Here is a 15873-nt window from a genome sequence, read left to right on the forward strand (position 1 = left end):
TGGGTTCCTTATTCTTTGCCAGTCCTAAATCCCTTACCATTTTCTTGCCTTTCCTGCGGGTTAAATCTTCCAAGACTACATATCTGGGGCAATGACCCAGCAGCTTGTCAAATACTCTCCATTTTTGCTGAAGCTGTTGAGTTTCTGGCAATTAAAAGATGCTTGACTAAGACAGGCTCATAGAGCTAGTTCCTCCCTAGGAGTTGTTCTCAACTAATGACCCAAGGATTGCTGGGGAATCCTTGAGACCCTTTCAGGGGGTCTGCTATCAAAACTATTTTCATAACAGTATTAAATAGTACTAGAACATTAGTTGAGACTTTACACTCTCATTCCCTCACAAATGCACAGTGGAGTTTTCCAGAGGCTACCTGACATGATGATATCATCACTCTGTGTGCTGGTATATTCTGAAGATTAACATTTTTTTCTGTTTTAATTTCTAATAGGTGATTATCACTAGTTATAACCCACCAGAACAATAGCTTTGGGGGGCTCTCAGTAATTTTTAAGTAGAGAAGACCAAAAAAAAAAAAAAAAAAACCCAACTCCTGAGGGCCATAGCTCCACATCCTTGCTATTTAAAATGTGGTCCTCAGACCAGCAGTGCTGGTATCACCTGGGAGCTTGTTAACCAGACAAAATCTCAGTACCACCCAACCCCCAGACCCTCTGCATCAGAATTTGCACTTTAACAAGATCACCATGCGCTTCATAAGCACATTAGTTTGAGAAGCACTGGACAGCACCATAGTGCATCAATAAATAGTTACTGATTGATTGATTGACTGATTGATAATACTCACATGGCTGACTTCCAGGAATTTCATGAATTTTAAAGAGCTTGGATTTCTTGAGCTAAAGTTAGCACAGACATAATTATTAATTGTTGGGTCTGAATTTCCCTCCCCACTCAGGGTATCCCCATTAGGGTTGGGGCTAGCCTAAAGAGTTTTTCCCTTTGCACCCTCTTAACAATGTCTAGCTTTTATTAAAGCTGGTATTATTACTCTCATAATTTTCATTATGAGAAACTGAGGCCCAGAGTATTTCTATAATTTGATCAAGATAATGAGGTTACATAATGCACCCGAAGTCTAGTAAATGGTGGATCTGGGAATCGAACTCATGGTTCACACAAGGCAGAGGCTGCCCTTGTAATCACTACTTTGCCCCTGGCTTCCTCAGTGAGTACACAAAGCACCAGGGGGGGAGAGGTCTTGTCAAAGTGCAAGCTCTAATTCAGTCCATCCAGGGTGGAGTCCAGGGTCCTGGGTGCCTGACAAGCTCCCAGGTAATCCTGATGCTGCATTCCAGAGGCCACCCACTGAGGGTGCCACCTGCCAGTCTTGACAACAGAAATGCTCTCTAGGAACCAGCAGCAACTTGAATATGCCTCTTACAAGGGTGGCTACATTGAGGCTGTGGGTGAAACAGCTTCACACTTGTATTCCAGCACAGGCAGGGCTCACTCATACACTTCTAGGTCATCCCATGGCTCCCACCATGGATGACATGTCCATGGTGCCACTACACAACATAGAGCCATTCAGCTGCCCCTTGGCTGGCACCATATAGGCCCTGAGCTAGGCCCCATCCAGCTCCATCACATTAAAAGCACATTTTAAGTGCTTAGGCCTTCTCTCAACTCCGACAAAGTTGAAATATAGCTTTTCTTTCCTTCCCATCACTCAGTCATTCATTCAACAAGCTAGTCTTTAGCCACATGATGGGCACTGGGCCAGGCATGACTCGGTGACAAAATTACACACCTTTATTCAAATCCTGACTCCTTCTCTACGAGTTTAGATGACCTTGAGCAAGTTACATAATCTCTCTGGGAGTGATAATACCAATCTATGGGAATGCAACAAGAAGTGAGGGCCAATAGAAACACAATGTGAGCCACACATATCATTTTAAATTTTCTAGTAACCACATTTTTCAAAAAGAGTAAAAAGAGAAACAAGTACAATTAATGTTAATAGTATATTTTATTTAACCCAACGTATTCAAACTATTATCACTTCAATATGCAATCAATATAAAAAATAGTAATGATATGCTTTGCATTCTTTTCATACTAAGTCTTGAATGGTGTGTATTTTACATTTGCAGCACATTTTAATTTGAACTGGCAACATTTTAAGTGCTCAGTCACCACATGTGGCTAGTGGCTGCTGTAAGGAACAGTATAGAAATCGAGAGTGCAATACAAAGTACGCAGTCGTCACCCTCTATGTATAGCTCTCGTTGTAAAGAGCCCCATCATGTGGCCTGGTGTCCCGTAAGTATGCAGTGAGTATGCAGTGGCTGCTGCTGCCACCGTGGTGTTCTCACAGAGGAGACACACAGCTCATATCCATGCACTTCTGAGTTCAGTCATCTAGATTTAGGTTGGGAGTGGAGAAGATGTGAAGAGGACCATTCTCTGCAATCTACCCCTGTAACCTTGGCTTGGGCTGAGGGACGGGGTGGAAGTAGGCCTGGATGCATGCAGCTCTTGGAGCTCACAAAACACCCAGAAATTCTAAAACTTCCTCCAATGATGGAATTAGATATTCATTATTTTGCAGCCTGCAATGAAGTCATGGATTTGGGCAAGCTTTTCAATGTCTGCTGAAACAGCCAGATAAAAACTTGATGAAGAACCTTCTAAGGAGAAATCAAGCTGACAATACCTGAACCTACTGATCCATTTCCCCCCGAGAGTGGAACAGCTGGACAACGTGTACCTCCTGATGTGATGCAGTAAAAGAAGCACAGGAAAGGTTTTTGCCCCACCAAAACAATATTTACACACATACACACATAGCGCAAATCTAATCAAGTCTCTAATCAAACCACCAGTTTCCAGAACATAAACCCATCCACCAAATCTAGAATGTAGGGAATTCTATGAGATAAACCACCCAAGTTTGTCAACAAATAAATAGCATGGAGAAAAAAAAAAAGTGTGTGTGTGTGTGTGTGTGTGTGTGTGTGTGTGGTAGGGTAGAGCAGGAAAGAGGTATGTCATAGAATAGAAGAGGCTTAAGTTTCAAACAAACCAACTGTAGAAAGGCATTTTTGAGAAAATCCAGGGAAACCATCAGGGACTGGATAGTAGATATTAGAATAGTTGTTGTTTTTATTGGGTATGAAAAATGCTATTTGTTAGAGACAGACATTGAGGTATGTATAGGTTAAATGATAAAACGTCTAGGATTTCCTTTCAGATATTATCCCAAAAATTAAATATACAAACCAACACAACGTGAGAGTAAAGAACAAATAAGACAAGATCATTGCTGAAGCTAGCTGGCCACTCCAGAAGGCACACAGCATCAGAGAGCTGCCCTGCCCAGCCTGAGAAATTCCAGCCCCTGTCGACAAGTCAGGGCATCCGAGCTCAGTGTGGGCAGCAGTGGACCACTTACATCAGCCACCTAGGAATTTGCTTATAATACAGCTTTCTGGGCCCTACCCAAGACTTCCTAAATCAGAACTTCTAGGAGTGGGTCCTGGAAATCTGCATTTCGATAGGTTCTCCTGGTGACTGATGAATACTAGAGCACAGGAAGCATGGAAACAGGACACCTGGGTGGCCCAGTGGTTGAGCATCTGCCTTTGGCTCAGAGCATGATCCAGGGGTCCTAGGATCAAGTCCCACATTGGGCTCTCCACAGGAAGCCTGCTTCTCACTCTGCCTATGTCTTTGCCTCTCTCTCTGTGTGTGTCTTTCATGAATGAATAAATAAAATATTTCAAAGAGAGAGAGAGAGAGAGAGAGAGAGAGAAAGAAAGAAAGAAAGAAAGAAAGAAAGAAAGAAAGAAAGGAAGGAAGGAAGGAAGGAAGGAAGGAAGGAAGGAAGGAAGGAAGGAAGGAAGGAAGGAAGAGGGAGGGAGGGAGAGAGAAAAAGAAGAAAGAAAGAAAGAAAGAAAGGAAAGAAAGAAAAGAAAGAAAGAAAGAAAGAAAGAAAGAAAGAAAGAAGAAAGAGAAAGAAGGAAGGAAGGAAGGAAGGAAGGAAGGAAGGAAGGAAGGAAGGAAGGAAGGAAGGAAGGAAGGAAGGAAGGAAGGAAGGAAGGAGAAAGAAAGAAAGAAAGAAAGAAAGAAAGAAAGAAAGAAAGAAAGAAAGAAAGAAAGAAAGAAAGAGTCACAGGAATAGAGAGGCTTGCTGTAACTACCCTTGGACCCAAAACCACAGGGTGCCCATGGATAAGAGGGGTAAGGCTCCCCTAGAGCCTGAAGGAGCCAGAAGGCCTAATACTAATTCTCTAGATAGAAAGCAAACTTACCCCCGGAAGGTCTCTCTCCACCTTATTATTGTCAGATGCCCTTGCAGCCACCTGAGGGTGGCCACCAAGAGCCCCTTGGGCTTGGACATTAGGATTCTGGAGGAGCAACCTGCATGCCTAAGAACACCACTCAGACTTGGGTCTCGGCCCTCAAGGACCACTCCCACAACTTTATACCTTCTGGCCTCCTCTTGCCACATCCCCAGCTGCACCAAAAGCCCCTGCCTCACCCACTTGGAAACCATTAGCTGTGGCCCCCACAGTTTTCCAGAGTGATCCTACTCTCCGCCTAGTGAAGCATACCCCAAAGCAGGTGTCTTGACCCTGTCATTCTGGAACAGCCCCAGGGACGGGAAAATTCAGCCTTCTTTTAAGACCAAGTAACGGGAGATGCCTGGGTGGCTCAGCGGTTGAGCATCTGCCTTTGGCTCAGGGTGTGATCCCAGTTGGGGGATGAAGTCTCACATCAGGCTCCCTGTGAGGAGCCTGCTTATCCCTCTGCCTATGTTTCTGCCTCTCTCTGTGTCTCCCATGAATAAATAAATAAAATCTTAAAAAAAAAAAAAAAGCCAAGTAATGGGTACAATAGTCACACTCTCCTCCTCCACCACCTCCCCTAGACCCCACCCCAACCCTTCCAGAACCCTCACTGTCCCCTCAGGGCACCTTCTCTCTCTTTTCCCTCTTGCTAGTTCTAAACTCTTCCAGGCTCCCACCTAGGATCAGAGAGGCCTTCTGGAGTTTCCTCTCTGAGTGTTCTTCAAGGGAGATGGCAGATATGAGAGCTCTGTCTGCTTCTGGGGGGACTTGGGGTCTGTGGACCAGTTCTCCTGGCCTTGGCCTCCCTGCCTCCCTCAATGCTTCCCTCCTTCCTGGCATCCCCAGCTTACCCGTCCTCTGGTCCTATTTTTGCGCTTGGGGATATCCTCTTCTAAATCTTCTTCTTCATTTCCTTCTTCTACATTTTCATCATTTTCCAAAACCCTCTGAAATGACAAGAAAATAAACAGAAAGGTTGAGAAATAAAATGCAAAAGAGAAAGCCACTGGAGGGTAATTTAAGGAAGGGGCAGGAGGTCTATTTTGTTCTTGTGCTTTGACAAAGTGAAGGAGCTGCCATTGCTGGGGAAGCAGGCCTCCAAAAGGCTGCCCAGAGTCCGGGCTCTTGGCGGAAACATCTCTCTCAACCCCCTGGGCCCCTTCCAGCCCAATCCTCCCAGAACACTGACTTTTTTCAACTCTTTTTACCCAAGAAACATTTTCTAAAAGAGAGAACACTCTGGTCGGGGTGCTTTTCTATGTGAACTCAAGACGTTTTTCAAAACTTACTTTTTTCATGTAATTTCCTTTTGTTCCTAAATATGAAAATATGTTCCTCCTTTCTCTGACATTCTGGAACCCTGCCCTGTTTGATGAAACAAGTAACTTCCTGTTCATCTGACCAGAATCTGACATTAATGTGTTGTTCTTAATCATTCATTGTTTTGTTTTTTTTTTAATGGATTTTCATTATAGCACATTACTTGTAATGAAACTTAAAGATCATGAATTTAATTATATCTCTCCAAAAGAACTGTGATTCACATAGCAGAGAGTCCAATTTCCATTTTACAGGTGAATAAACTGAGGGTAAAAACAGTTTTGATTGTCCAAGGTCATACAGTGAATCCATGGCCAAAGCCAAGTCAGGTTCATCAGTTCAGAGTTTTCTGGTCCTTTCTCAGCCCTATGTCCAAAGACTGAAGGTATATTATGTAGACCCTTCCTGTAGGGACCTGAACACTTCACTCCCTTTGCAGGGAGGGGAGGGCAGGTAAGGCATGTACCTCTAGGCTTAGGGAGAAATGAAAGCTGAGGACCCAGCTCCGCAGAGTGAAAGTGAGATAAGGAGAAGGGGCATGGAGTTCACTGGCCTCTATGTCAACAGCCCTAGGAGCTTCTTTATGGACTCACTGTGCAACCTCAGGTGAGTCATTGTCTCTTCATGCCTTAGTTTCCCCAATTATAAATTAGGAATTTACTTATTCATTCAATCAACAAGCATTTGTCAAGTGCTGACTACATGGCAGGCACTGTGCTAGACAAGCCACAAAATGACTACACTTCTTGCCTTAAAAGGACTCTACAAAACAGTGAAGGGAGGATAGATCTAAACAACATCCACAACCATATAGTTACAACTGCCATAAACACAGTGACAAGAAAGTGCAAGCTGCTACTAGAGGCTATTAGAGGGAATTTTACCTAATCTGAGGGTCAGGAAAGGCTTACCTGAGGAAGTGACCTAAGCGAGCTGAGATGTGAAGGATAAGCAAGACTAGCCTTGGGAATGGGGACAAAAGGCAAGGAGAGAGGAAAAGTGTTCTAGGCAGAGGGAAGAGCATGAGCAAGCTCTCTGAGGCAGGGAAAGGAACACGGCTTGCCCATGTTGCAGAAAGAGGCCAGGGCGACTAGAGCTCAGTGACTCAGGGAGAGATTGGCATAAGATGAGGCTAGAAAGGTGGGGGGAATACCATATTACACAGGATAGTAGCTTCAGCATCCACCCACTCTTGTGATAGCGTGACAATCATGCAACCTATGAAAAGGCTTAGAAATGGCACATGCTGTACTGACACGTGGTATCATCATTGCTCTTCAAGTGGCCTTCCAGATAATGCCTCTGGCCTGTTCTCCAAGCAGGAAGTCCAGGAGTGAGTTTCCAGAGACCTTCTCCCACTGCCTTGTCAGAGTTCTCTCCCAATCACAGGGGTCAGGACACTGCCCATTACAGATCCTCACAAAGAACTCAAAACAAGTCTCATAAATTCTCCTCTGGCTTCTCTACTAGGCTTAGTTGGGAAGCCGTCAGCTGACTGCACACCGGGGTCTCTGGGCCAACTACAGCCATCTAACAGAGAAGTAGTACTGTCTGCTAGACATGCCCTCTGCCCATAGCTAGGAAACATTGGCCCAGACCCCGTGCAACCCTTTTAGGCTCTCTGCATCTTGGCTTCCTGAACCATAGGTGGGAACACAAGTGAAAGTCAGGCAAGACAATGACAAGTCAAATGCTCTGCAGAGTTTGGGGAAAAGATACGGTATAAATATGAGGTGTTGTTCTTATGACTGTTGTTGCTGTTTAAACAGTGTCTCGCCAACTTTGGGATTTGAAGTCATTTAATCACGGTGAGTTCCAAGGACCTCAAATTAAAAGGTCATTGCCTCTGGCATGTTGTACAATCTGACTCCACTCTCATTTTTCATCATGAAGGTATTTATGATCTGCAAAATGGACTCCGGGTTGGAAGTGAAAAACTGGTGAAGGTGACTGAGCTAGTCTCCAGCAAGTGCCTGCTTCATGGCCTCAGCGTCCGGATGTAAACTGACTTCCCCATCTCCCTGTGTCTTGAGAACCCCTGGTCTGTGCCCCAGGCCTCAGACGTGACAGCAGCCTCCCCAGTGTGTTTGCATTTCCTGCGATGATGTGGCCCTGACACCCAGAAGCCTCTCCATATAACTAGGGAGGAGCCAGAAGTTCCTAACAAAGCTCACATTCAGGACTCAGGAAGCAGAGGGGGCGTCCTGTGCAGAGGAGTCAAAAGCAGGAGTCCAACTGAGATGCAGCTGACTCCCCACTAACCTACTTGCATTCCCTGTCCAAGGACATTATCTGGAAAATAAACACATTTGAAAATAACTTTTCTCCCTGTTACTCTAAACAGTTTTTACGGTGATGATAACAATTGTTTGTGGTTGTGTTTAAAAAAAGAAGAAGGAATGCCTTTAAAAGACTCCATTATCTCTGGCCTGGAGTGCTGCAAAAATCTCCTAACTGATTTTCCTCCTTCTTCCGTTGGCCGTGTGTCCAGTGTCCTTTCCAGGCAGCAGCCAGAGGGATCTTAAGGAAACACAAATTTGCTGCCCTGGTTAAAATACCTTCCTTCTTCATATCCATGAAATCAAGTGCCTCCTCCAGGTCCTGAGAGGCCAGAGTGGTCAGACCTGGCCCAACACTCCTGCTCGAGCCTGGGCCCTTCTCTGCCTGGCTGTGCTCTAGCCACACAGGCCTTCTGCCTTCCTTTTTTTTTTTTTTTTTTTTTTTTCCTTTTTTCTTTCTCCTTTTAATTATTGAGGTATAATTGACATGCAATATTACATTAGTTTCAGGTGAACAACACTGTGATTTGACATTTGTAGGCACTGTGAAATGGTCACCACAGTGAGTCTAGTTACCATCTGCTACCCTACAAAATTAATATGTTATTGACTACATTCAGCATGCTGTATATTACATCCCCATGACTTATTTTATAACCGGAAGTTCGTACTCTTTAATCCCCTTCACCAACTTCACACCCTTCCAATCCTCCTCTTCTCTGGCAACCACCAATCTGTTCTCTGGATCTAGAAGAAGTGAAATCATGTGGTGTTTGTCTTTATCCGATTTATTTCACTTAGCATAATGTCCTCAAGGGCCATCCATGTTCTCGCAAATGGCAAGGCTTTGTTCATTTTTATGGCTGAGTCGTATTCCACTGTGTCTATGTCCCACATCTTCTTTATCCATCCATCCATCAGTGGACATTTAGATTGTTTCCATGCCTTAGCTATTGTAAATAATGCTGCAGTGAACATAAGGGCGCATATATCTTTCTGAACTAGTGTTTTCATTTTCCTCAGAGACATACCGGAAGTTGAATTGCTAGGTCATAAGACAGTTCTATTTTTAATTTCTTGAGGAGCCTCCATACATTTTTCACAGTGGCTGCACCAATTCTCATTCCCACCATCAGTGCACGAGGGGTGCCTTTTCTCCACATGCTCACCACTACTTGTTACTTTTTGTCTTTTGACAATAGCCATCCTGACAGGTGTGGGGTGATCTCATTGTGGTTTGATTTGCATCTCCTTGATGACGAGGGATGTTGAGCATCTTTTCATGTGCCTGCCGGCCATCTGCGCGTGTCTTGTTTGGAAAAATGTCTGTTCGGGTCTTCTGCCCATTTTGTAATTGAATTGTTTGGGTTTTTGTTATTGAGTTGTAGAAGTTCTGCATCTTCTGTCTGTTTGTTCAAAACTACAAACCCAAACCTATCGCAAGGCCTTCAAGCACACTGTTCCTCTGCCCAGAAAGCTCCTCCCCACATCATCACTTCCTTAGCTTCCTTTCCACCCTTAGGACTGAGGTTAAATCCCTTATCTCCCTTAGGATACTACCTATAATCTATCCCTCTTCTTATACTGAATCTTCATCCTCTGTTCTTTCCATGGTAATTTATCCTGAAATGCAATTATTTCCTTTGTGTACTTGTTTTCTGTCTGTATGTCATACTAGAATATAAATGTGAACAGATGGGACTACTGTCTCTTGGTTTCTCTGTCTCCCCAGAACCTAGCACAGTGCCTGCTCAGAAGAGACACTCAATAAAATTTGGTTAAATGGATGAATGAAAAAATGAACAGGGCAGCCTAGGTGGCTCAGTGGTTTAGCGCTGCCTTCAGCCCAGGGCATGATCCTGGAGACCCAGGATGGAGCCCCACGTCGGGTTCCCTGCAAGGAGCCTGCTTCACCCTCTGCCTGTGTCTCTGCCTCTCTCTCTCTGTGTCTCTCATGAGTAAATAAATAAATAAATAAATAAATAAATAAATAAATAAATACTTTTTAAAAAATGAACAAATATAACCCATTTACTACACGTGTACTTTATTTTAATAACCAAAGCCGGTAAGAACTTGTAAACTCATTTGGCTTGTGGTCCTGGTTTCAGCTTCTAACACAGTAAATGGTAGCTCCATGCTCTGTGCACAGTAGACGTTCCATTTACATCAGGGATGCTGGTTATGGTAATGATTCCATAGTGATGGCCTGTATACTGATTGGCCCAACACTGCCTGAGAGGAACCTGAACCCACCACCAGCTTGAGAGGGTAAAAGACTACCTGTCACTAGAGCATCAGGGTTTCTAAACAATGGTTCTGTCCCATTCACTGATGAAATTACACTAACTACACAATACAAATGTGACACACCTTAACTTTCAAAGACCTGGAAAGTCCAAATGTTGGGGGAAAAGGAAAGAAAACAAAGAAGAAAGTATGAGTCACCCTAAATGCCAGTGACAAGAAGAATACCTCTGGCTGGAGGCCAATCAAGAAAGGCTTCCTGGGGAAGGTGGTATCAGGGCTGAGCCTGACCGATGGGTAGAAATCTATGCACACAGAGCAGGAGAGAAGATTCACCAGGTAAAGAACACAGTGTGACCACAGGCTCAGAGGAAAGAAGGCTGAAGAACAGGGGGAGGAATAGGAGGAAATAAGCCTGAAAACTAGATTCAGAGCAGAGAGAGGAAGCCCAAGAAGATTACACTCATCACCTTGGATGGACCTGGTAGAATATGGGTGTTTCAGCTAAGTTTTTTTAAACAAGGGATGGCATAAGCCAGGCTTTTCTTCAGGGTAAAAGATCAGCTAGCAAAGTAGGACATGTTGGAGAAAGGAAGGACTGGGGATGGGGTGACTCTCAGGAATCTTCACTCATACATCCCTTCACAGATACTTATTGTGCACCACTATGTATTAGGCGCTGCTCACATGCTACAGATATATTAGTGAACAAGACAAAGATCACACCCTTGAGTTTACACTCCATTGGAAGAAAACAGAAAAGAAACGATAATATAGATCAGCAAATTACAAAGTATGTTAGAGAGTGATCAAAGTTATGGGGAAAAAAGAAAAAGCAAAGGAAAGCAGAGTAAAGGAATCAGGAGATCTGGAGGGCGGGGAGGGCACAAAATGTGGTAGTGCACACAACATCAAGGTGAACTTCACAGAGAAGAAGAGACACAAATTGAAGAAGGAGCACAAACTATAGAAGGAGAGGGCGAGGGCCCAGCTGATATCTGGGGAGAGGACTCTGCAGGCGGAGGAAACAGGCCAAGCAAAACCCCGAGGCAACAGAGTGCCTGGCGTGTTCTAGAAGGAACAAAATGAGGTCAGTGTGCCTGCAGCAGAATGAGAAAGGGGAAGGCGAAGCAACCAAGTCAGAAAGGTAAGAGGGCCTTGACTTTTCTTCTGGGAGAACAGGAGCCTGTGCCAGGTTTGGGGGCACAGGAATAACAGGATCCAACTTAGGTTTAAAGGGTTGCCCCTCAGCCATCAGTAGGGGCACCACTTAGAAAGCAGTTGTAGTAGTTCAGACAGATGATGACAGTGGCCGGAACCAGGGCAGTAGCAGGGGGAAATGATAAGAGGAGCCTGTGCTCCAGATTTGGGTTGTGGGCGGGATTGCTGATGAACTGGATGTTGGGTGTGATGGAAATACAGGAGCAGCAGATGACTCCAAGGTGCATTAGGCACATCAAGGTTATAGCTATTGAGGATCTTCACCAGGGCTATAGCTCTGAGGAGCGGAGGCAACCAATGTAAGCCATGTTGTGACATGGAAAAGACCTGACCACTCATCTGAACACAGGCATGGCAGACAAGGAGGCCAATTCATGGCTACATTCCACATCTTTATTGAGACTCGACTCTGCTGGGCACGTGCAAGGCCCCAAGGGGACAATGGTGAACGAGACAGCATAGTTCCTGACTTAGTGGAATGTGCTGACCGGTGGTACTCATGATGCAAACCAAAAATGTAATGGTCATTGCTTTAATTATAGTGTCAAAAAATTAATATTCAAGTACTAAACATTAAATTGGATATACAATTAATAAATATGTAATACATAATATGTATCACATGAAATAGTATAATAAAATATACATTTAATATCAATGTAATTTGATTTTAATAATTGAATTATATTTAATTATTAATACTATTGTGTAATATTTATATTAATTAAAATTACTACAATACTCCAGGCCAACTATTGCATTTGACAACAGAGATTTAAGACAAACCAGAACCAGTGAGAGAGTACCATTGTAATCTTGAGCAGTGAGAGCCTCTGCAGTGCTGGGAGCAGAGGGTGGGAAACCAGCAGGGACAGGAGCCCCCAGCCCTGCCTGGAGGCTGACTCCTCCACTGGCCTCAAAGGAGGAGAGGGCGATACTGTGAACTAGAGCTAAAAATGGGGTGTGAGGAAGAGGGGAGCAGGCCAAGTCAGGGGCTCACTCGGGAAGGCTGGTATAGACAACCCCAAGGTTTCAAGCCTGAATTATGAACTGTTGGCTCTACAGGCTCTCTATCTGTGTTGGTCACCATCGTGTCCCCAGGACCTAGCATGGCACCTGGCAGTCTCAAAAAATATATTTTGAATGGGGACACCAAGAGAGAGGTGTACTGACTTCTTCTGGAGGACAGGTTACAGGAGAAAAGCATTCACGAGTCTCCCAACAACAATGCCAGGGTGGGTGGTCTGAGAGGGGGAGTCGAGCCAGTGCTGGACTCTTGGCAGCATGGGGCTGACATTCTGGAAGCATCCCCCACAGTGGGCCCAGAAGTACCTGTATTTCCTGCATGCTTTCCTCCTCTCTGGCATCCACCTTCTTCTCAACACCCTCACCACGGAGCAAGGCTTCCAGGGTGGTACTTTCTGAGGTAAAGCCATCCTTCTTCAGGGGCAGCTCCACTTCTGACAAGTAAAGACAGAGAAGTAGGGTCAGGCCATTAGAAGCAGCGGGGACAGGAGGGATAAGGGGGACAGGAGGAATAAGAGTGACAGGAGGTGGCACTTGAGCACATGCAGGAACCCGAGCCCCGGGTAGAGCTAGAGGCGGCCTGCGTTCTCTCCTTTGGGTGGAACAGCCACACCGGAGTTGGGTCTGGCTTTTCCATCTCCTGTTCACAGTCTCGGAGAAGATTCCAGCCCTGCCCATATCCTCGCAGACAGCAGAGGCAGAGCAGCAGAGCAGCAGAGCACCAGATAGACAGTGATGGTGAGCAAGGCACTCGAGGATGCCAGGGCCCTTTTCTACATCTACAAAGTGAGGAGAACAATGCCCAGTACCCACAGGGCCACCTTGTGGGGCATAAGTATGTCCCTTCACAGTAAAGTGCTTTGAAATCCCTATAGCGATACACCAATGTCAGCCCTGAATCTTAGTATTCTCTGCCTCTACCCCAAGTCTTGCCTGGCAACTCTGTGACCTCCCCTCAGCCATGCTGGCTGCCCAGCTCTGGGTTGCTCCATGAGAAGCTATTTCAACCCCAGAGAGGCTGTTCTCATCAAGGGATACAAAGACCACTAAAGCCAAGGAAAAAGAAGAGGGAGCACAGACACCTAACAGATCCCAGACTGATGGCTGGGAGCTGCAGTGCCTGCACACCAGAACACTTTTTCTGAAAATGTCAGGTACCAAGGGCTTGAAGTCATGAGGCCAGCTGAGCAGTGTCAGCCAGAGTCAGCCCTGCCCATGAGAGAGACCAGAGAAAGAAGCTGAACTCCTTTCCCAAGATGTCCCCCAAATTCTTAACCCAAAGGAAGATTGCCTTTGTTTTTGTTACATTAAAAGCAGAAACCTCTAAATAAATAAATAAATAAATAAATAAATAAATACATACATACATACATACATACATACATACACCTCCGGTACAGATGATCTTATTTTAATTTTCTATGAAACATTCCTCTGATGTCTCTTCTGATCCTGTACCTCATACCTGCCCTGGCAATTAGATGCATGGCCCTTATCCTGTTACCAGGTAAGATGAGTACAAGAACATGAGGGATTGGCACCCTAGAAAACAGGGGAACGAATGGCTCGTATGTATGGGGGAACTGAGAGTTTAGTGCAGGACTATCTACAGAGGTGTGGCCAGGAATAAGGGATCAACACGGGAAGGTGGAGCACGCCCCGGCAGTTCACAGTAGAAGCCATTACTACTGCTATTCCTGCAGGGACAGAGGGAGGGCGTTTGTAAGAACCTGGAGAGATCTGTGGCTTGCATCCTCAGTGAGCTCATGAGAGAGAGAACCACGGTAAAGGGATGCATGGCCCAATCTCTCTCTTTCCATCCTCGTCTTCCTGCTCTGCCATCCCATTGGCCAACCTTAACTAGACTCCTGAGGGCAAGGAAGCCTCACTGACACAGCACACCAAGGTCAGCTTCCTGGGGCCCAGGGCAGTGCCCTAGGATGAAGAATGGATCTGGAGGGGGGAGGGGGGAAATGGAAATGACCAGCACAATCCAGCCCTGCTCTACTGGGCTTTATTCTACTCAAATAAAACTCACGTACCCCTTCTGTCTCCTCAGAACCAGACACAGGCTGACCAGTCCACAAGAAAGGGGTCTGGGGTATCTCATTAAAACTGAAGGAATCCACACCTACAAGTAACCAGCCAGAAGAAGAAGGTGGGAAAGAGAAACAGTATCTTAAAGTCCCTTGAGAGACAACAAGGTCTTTGGGTTTTTTTTTTTTTTTTTTTTTTTTTTTTACCAAAAAAAGGCAAGCAGAAGATCCACCTCCATCAAGAAGTACTACTGCCAAATCAACCACCCCTGAAACTCGTCCATACACCTGTTCACTCAACAAACATTTACAAAGAACCACTGTGCTGCAACTAGGCACCCAGGAGGTGTGTCAGATAAAGACAATCCTGGCCTTTGGGCGGTTTACAATCTAAAGAGACAGACATTGGGATCCCTGGGTGGCGCAGCGGTTTGGCGCCTGCCTTTGGCCCAGGGCGCGATCCTGGAGACCCTGGATCGAATCCCACGTCAGGCTCCCGGTGCATGGAGCCTGCTTCTCCCTCTGCCTGTGTCTCTGCCTCTCTCTCTCTCTCTGTGACTATCATAAATAAATAAAAATTAAAAAAATAAGAAAAAAAAAAAAAAAAAAAAAAATAAAGAGACAGACATTAAACACCGCATACAAAATAAATAAGCAATGACAAACTGTCGTAGGGGCAATGGAGGAAAACAACAGGGTGAAATGTAAAGAGAGAATACAGTGGGGGTTTGCTTTAGACCAGGGGGTCAGGGAAGGCCTAGGCAATGAAGTCATGTTGAGGCTGAGTGTCAGGAAAATAGTCCATTCTCTGCTTTAATGAGTGCAGAGCGTGCAACTCCAGAGCCTGCTCTGATGACATTACTTTTTCTTAAGTCAAAAAGACTTCCAAACGTCTAATATAAAACAATTAAAGTGTGTTGCCTCCTGTCCTGACTTCAGTCAAAAGAGAACAGCTGGTCACCATCCTTTAAACCTATACACACACACACACGTATATATATATATGTACATACACACACATATATATATGTATACATATATGTATGTATGTTCACACCTTAGTGTTCCCCTTAGCCTCTCAACACTAAATAAATCTTATTTCCGGAATTGTGCAGCATCTTAGAGCTGAAAAAAGCCTTACAGATCATCTGCTTTAATCATGTCATTTATAAATGAGTGACCCAAGGCTCAGAGAAGTTCAGTAACTTCACAGGAAGCCACACAGCAGAACAAAAAGCCAAACAATCTTTCCTAGATGCCATTAAGATCATGTGAGAGCCCCTTATTAGTAGTTTGCAGGCCCAGGCTGAGCCCCAACGGGCGCTGATACGCTTATGTACATGCAGAGAGCTCGGCACGCGATAAACGTTCAACATGTGGTGGCTGTTCTTATTGCTTAACCCCCACCGCCACCCAAGAGGTGCGCA

General features: G+C 45.0%; 1 protein-coding gene across 7 annotated transcripts in view; it reads right to left on the reverse strand.

The window, feature by feature from the left end:
- The window catches only part of DPF3 (double PHD fingers 3), a 260012-nt gene that overhangs the window by 106989 nt on the left and 137150 nt on the right, over positions 1-15873 (reverse strand). For all 7 annotated transcript variants that reach the window (XR_007412711.1, XR_007412710.1, XM_025442362.3 and 4 more), the window contains exons 4-5: positions 12717-12844; positions 5169-5264 (exon numbers count right to left, since the gene is read on the reverse strand). Coding sequence is in view for 5 of the 7 variants with exons in the window: in XM_025442362.3 (XP_025298147.1) it covers positions 5169-5264; positions 12717-12844 (224 nt within the window). In the remaining 2 variants the exon portion in view is untranslated. The remainder of the gene's footprint in view (positions 1-5168; positions 5265-12716; positions 12845-15873) is intronic.

The sequence above is a fragment of the Canis lupus genome, chromosome 8, assembly GCF_003254725.2.
Source record: "Canis lupus dingo isolate Sandy chromosome 8, ASM325472v2, whole genome shotgun sequence".
Classification (NCBI taxonomy): Eukaryota; Metazoa; Chordata; class Mammalia; order Carnivora; family Canidae; genus Canis; species Canis lupus.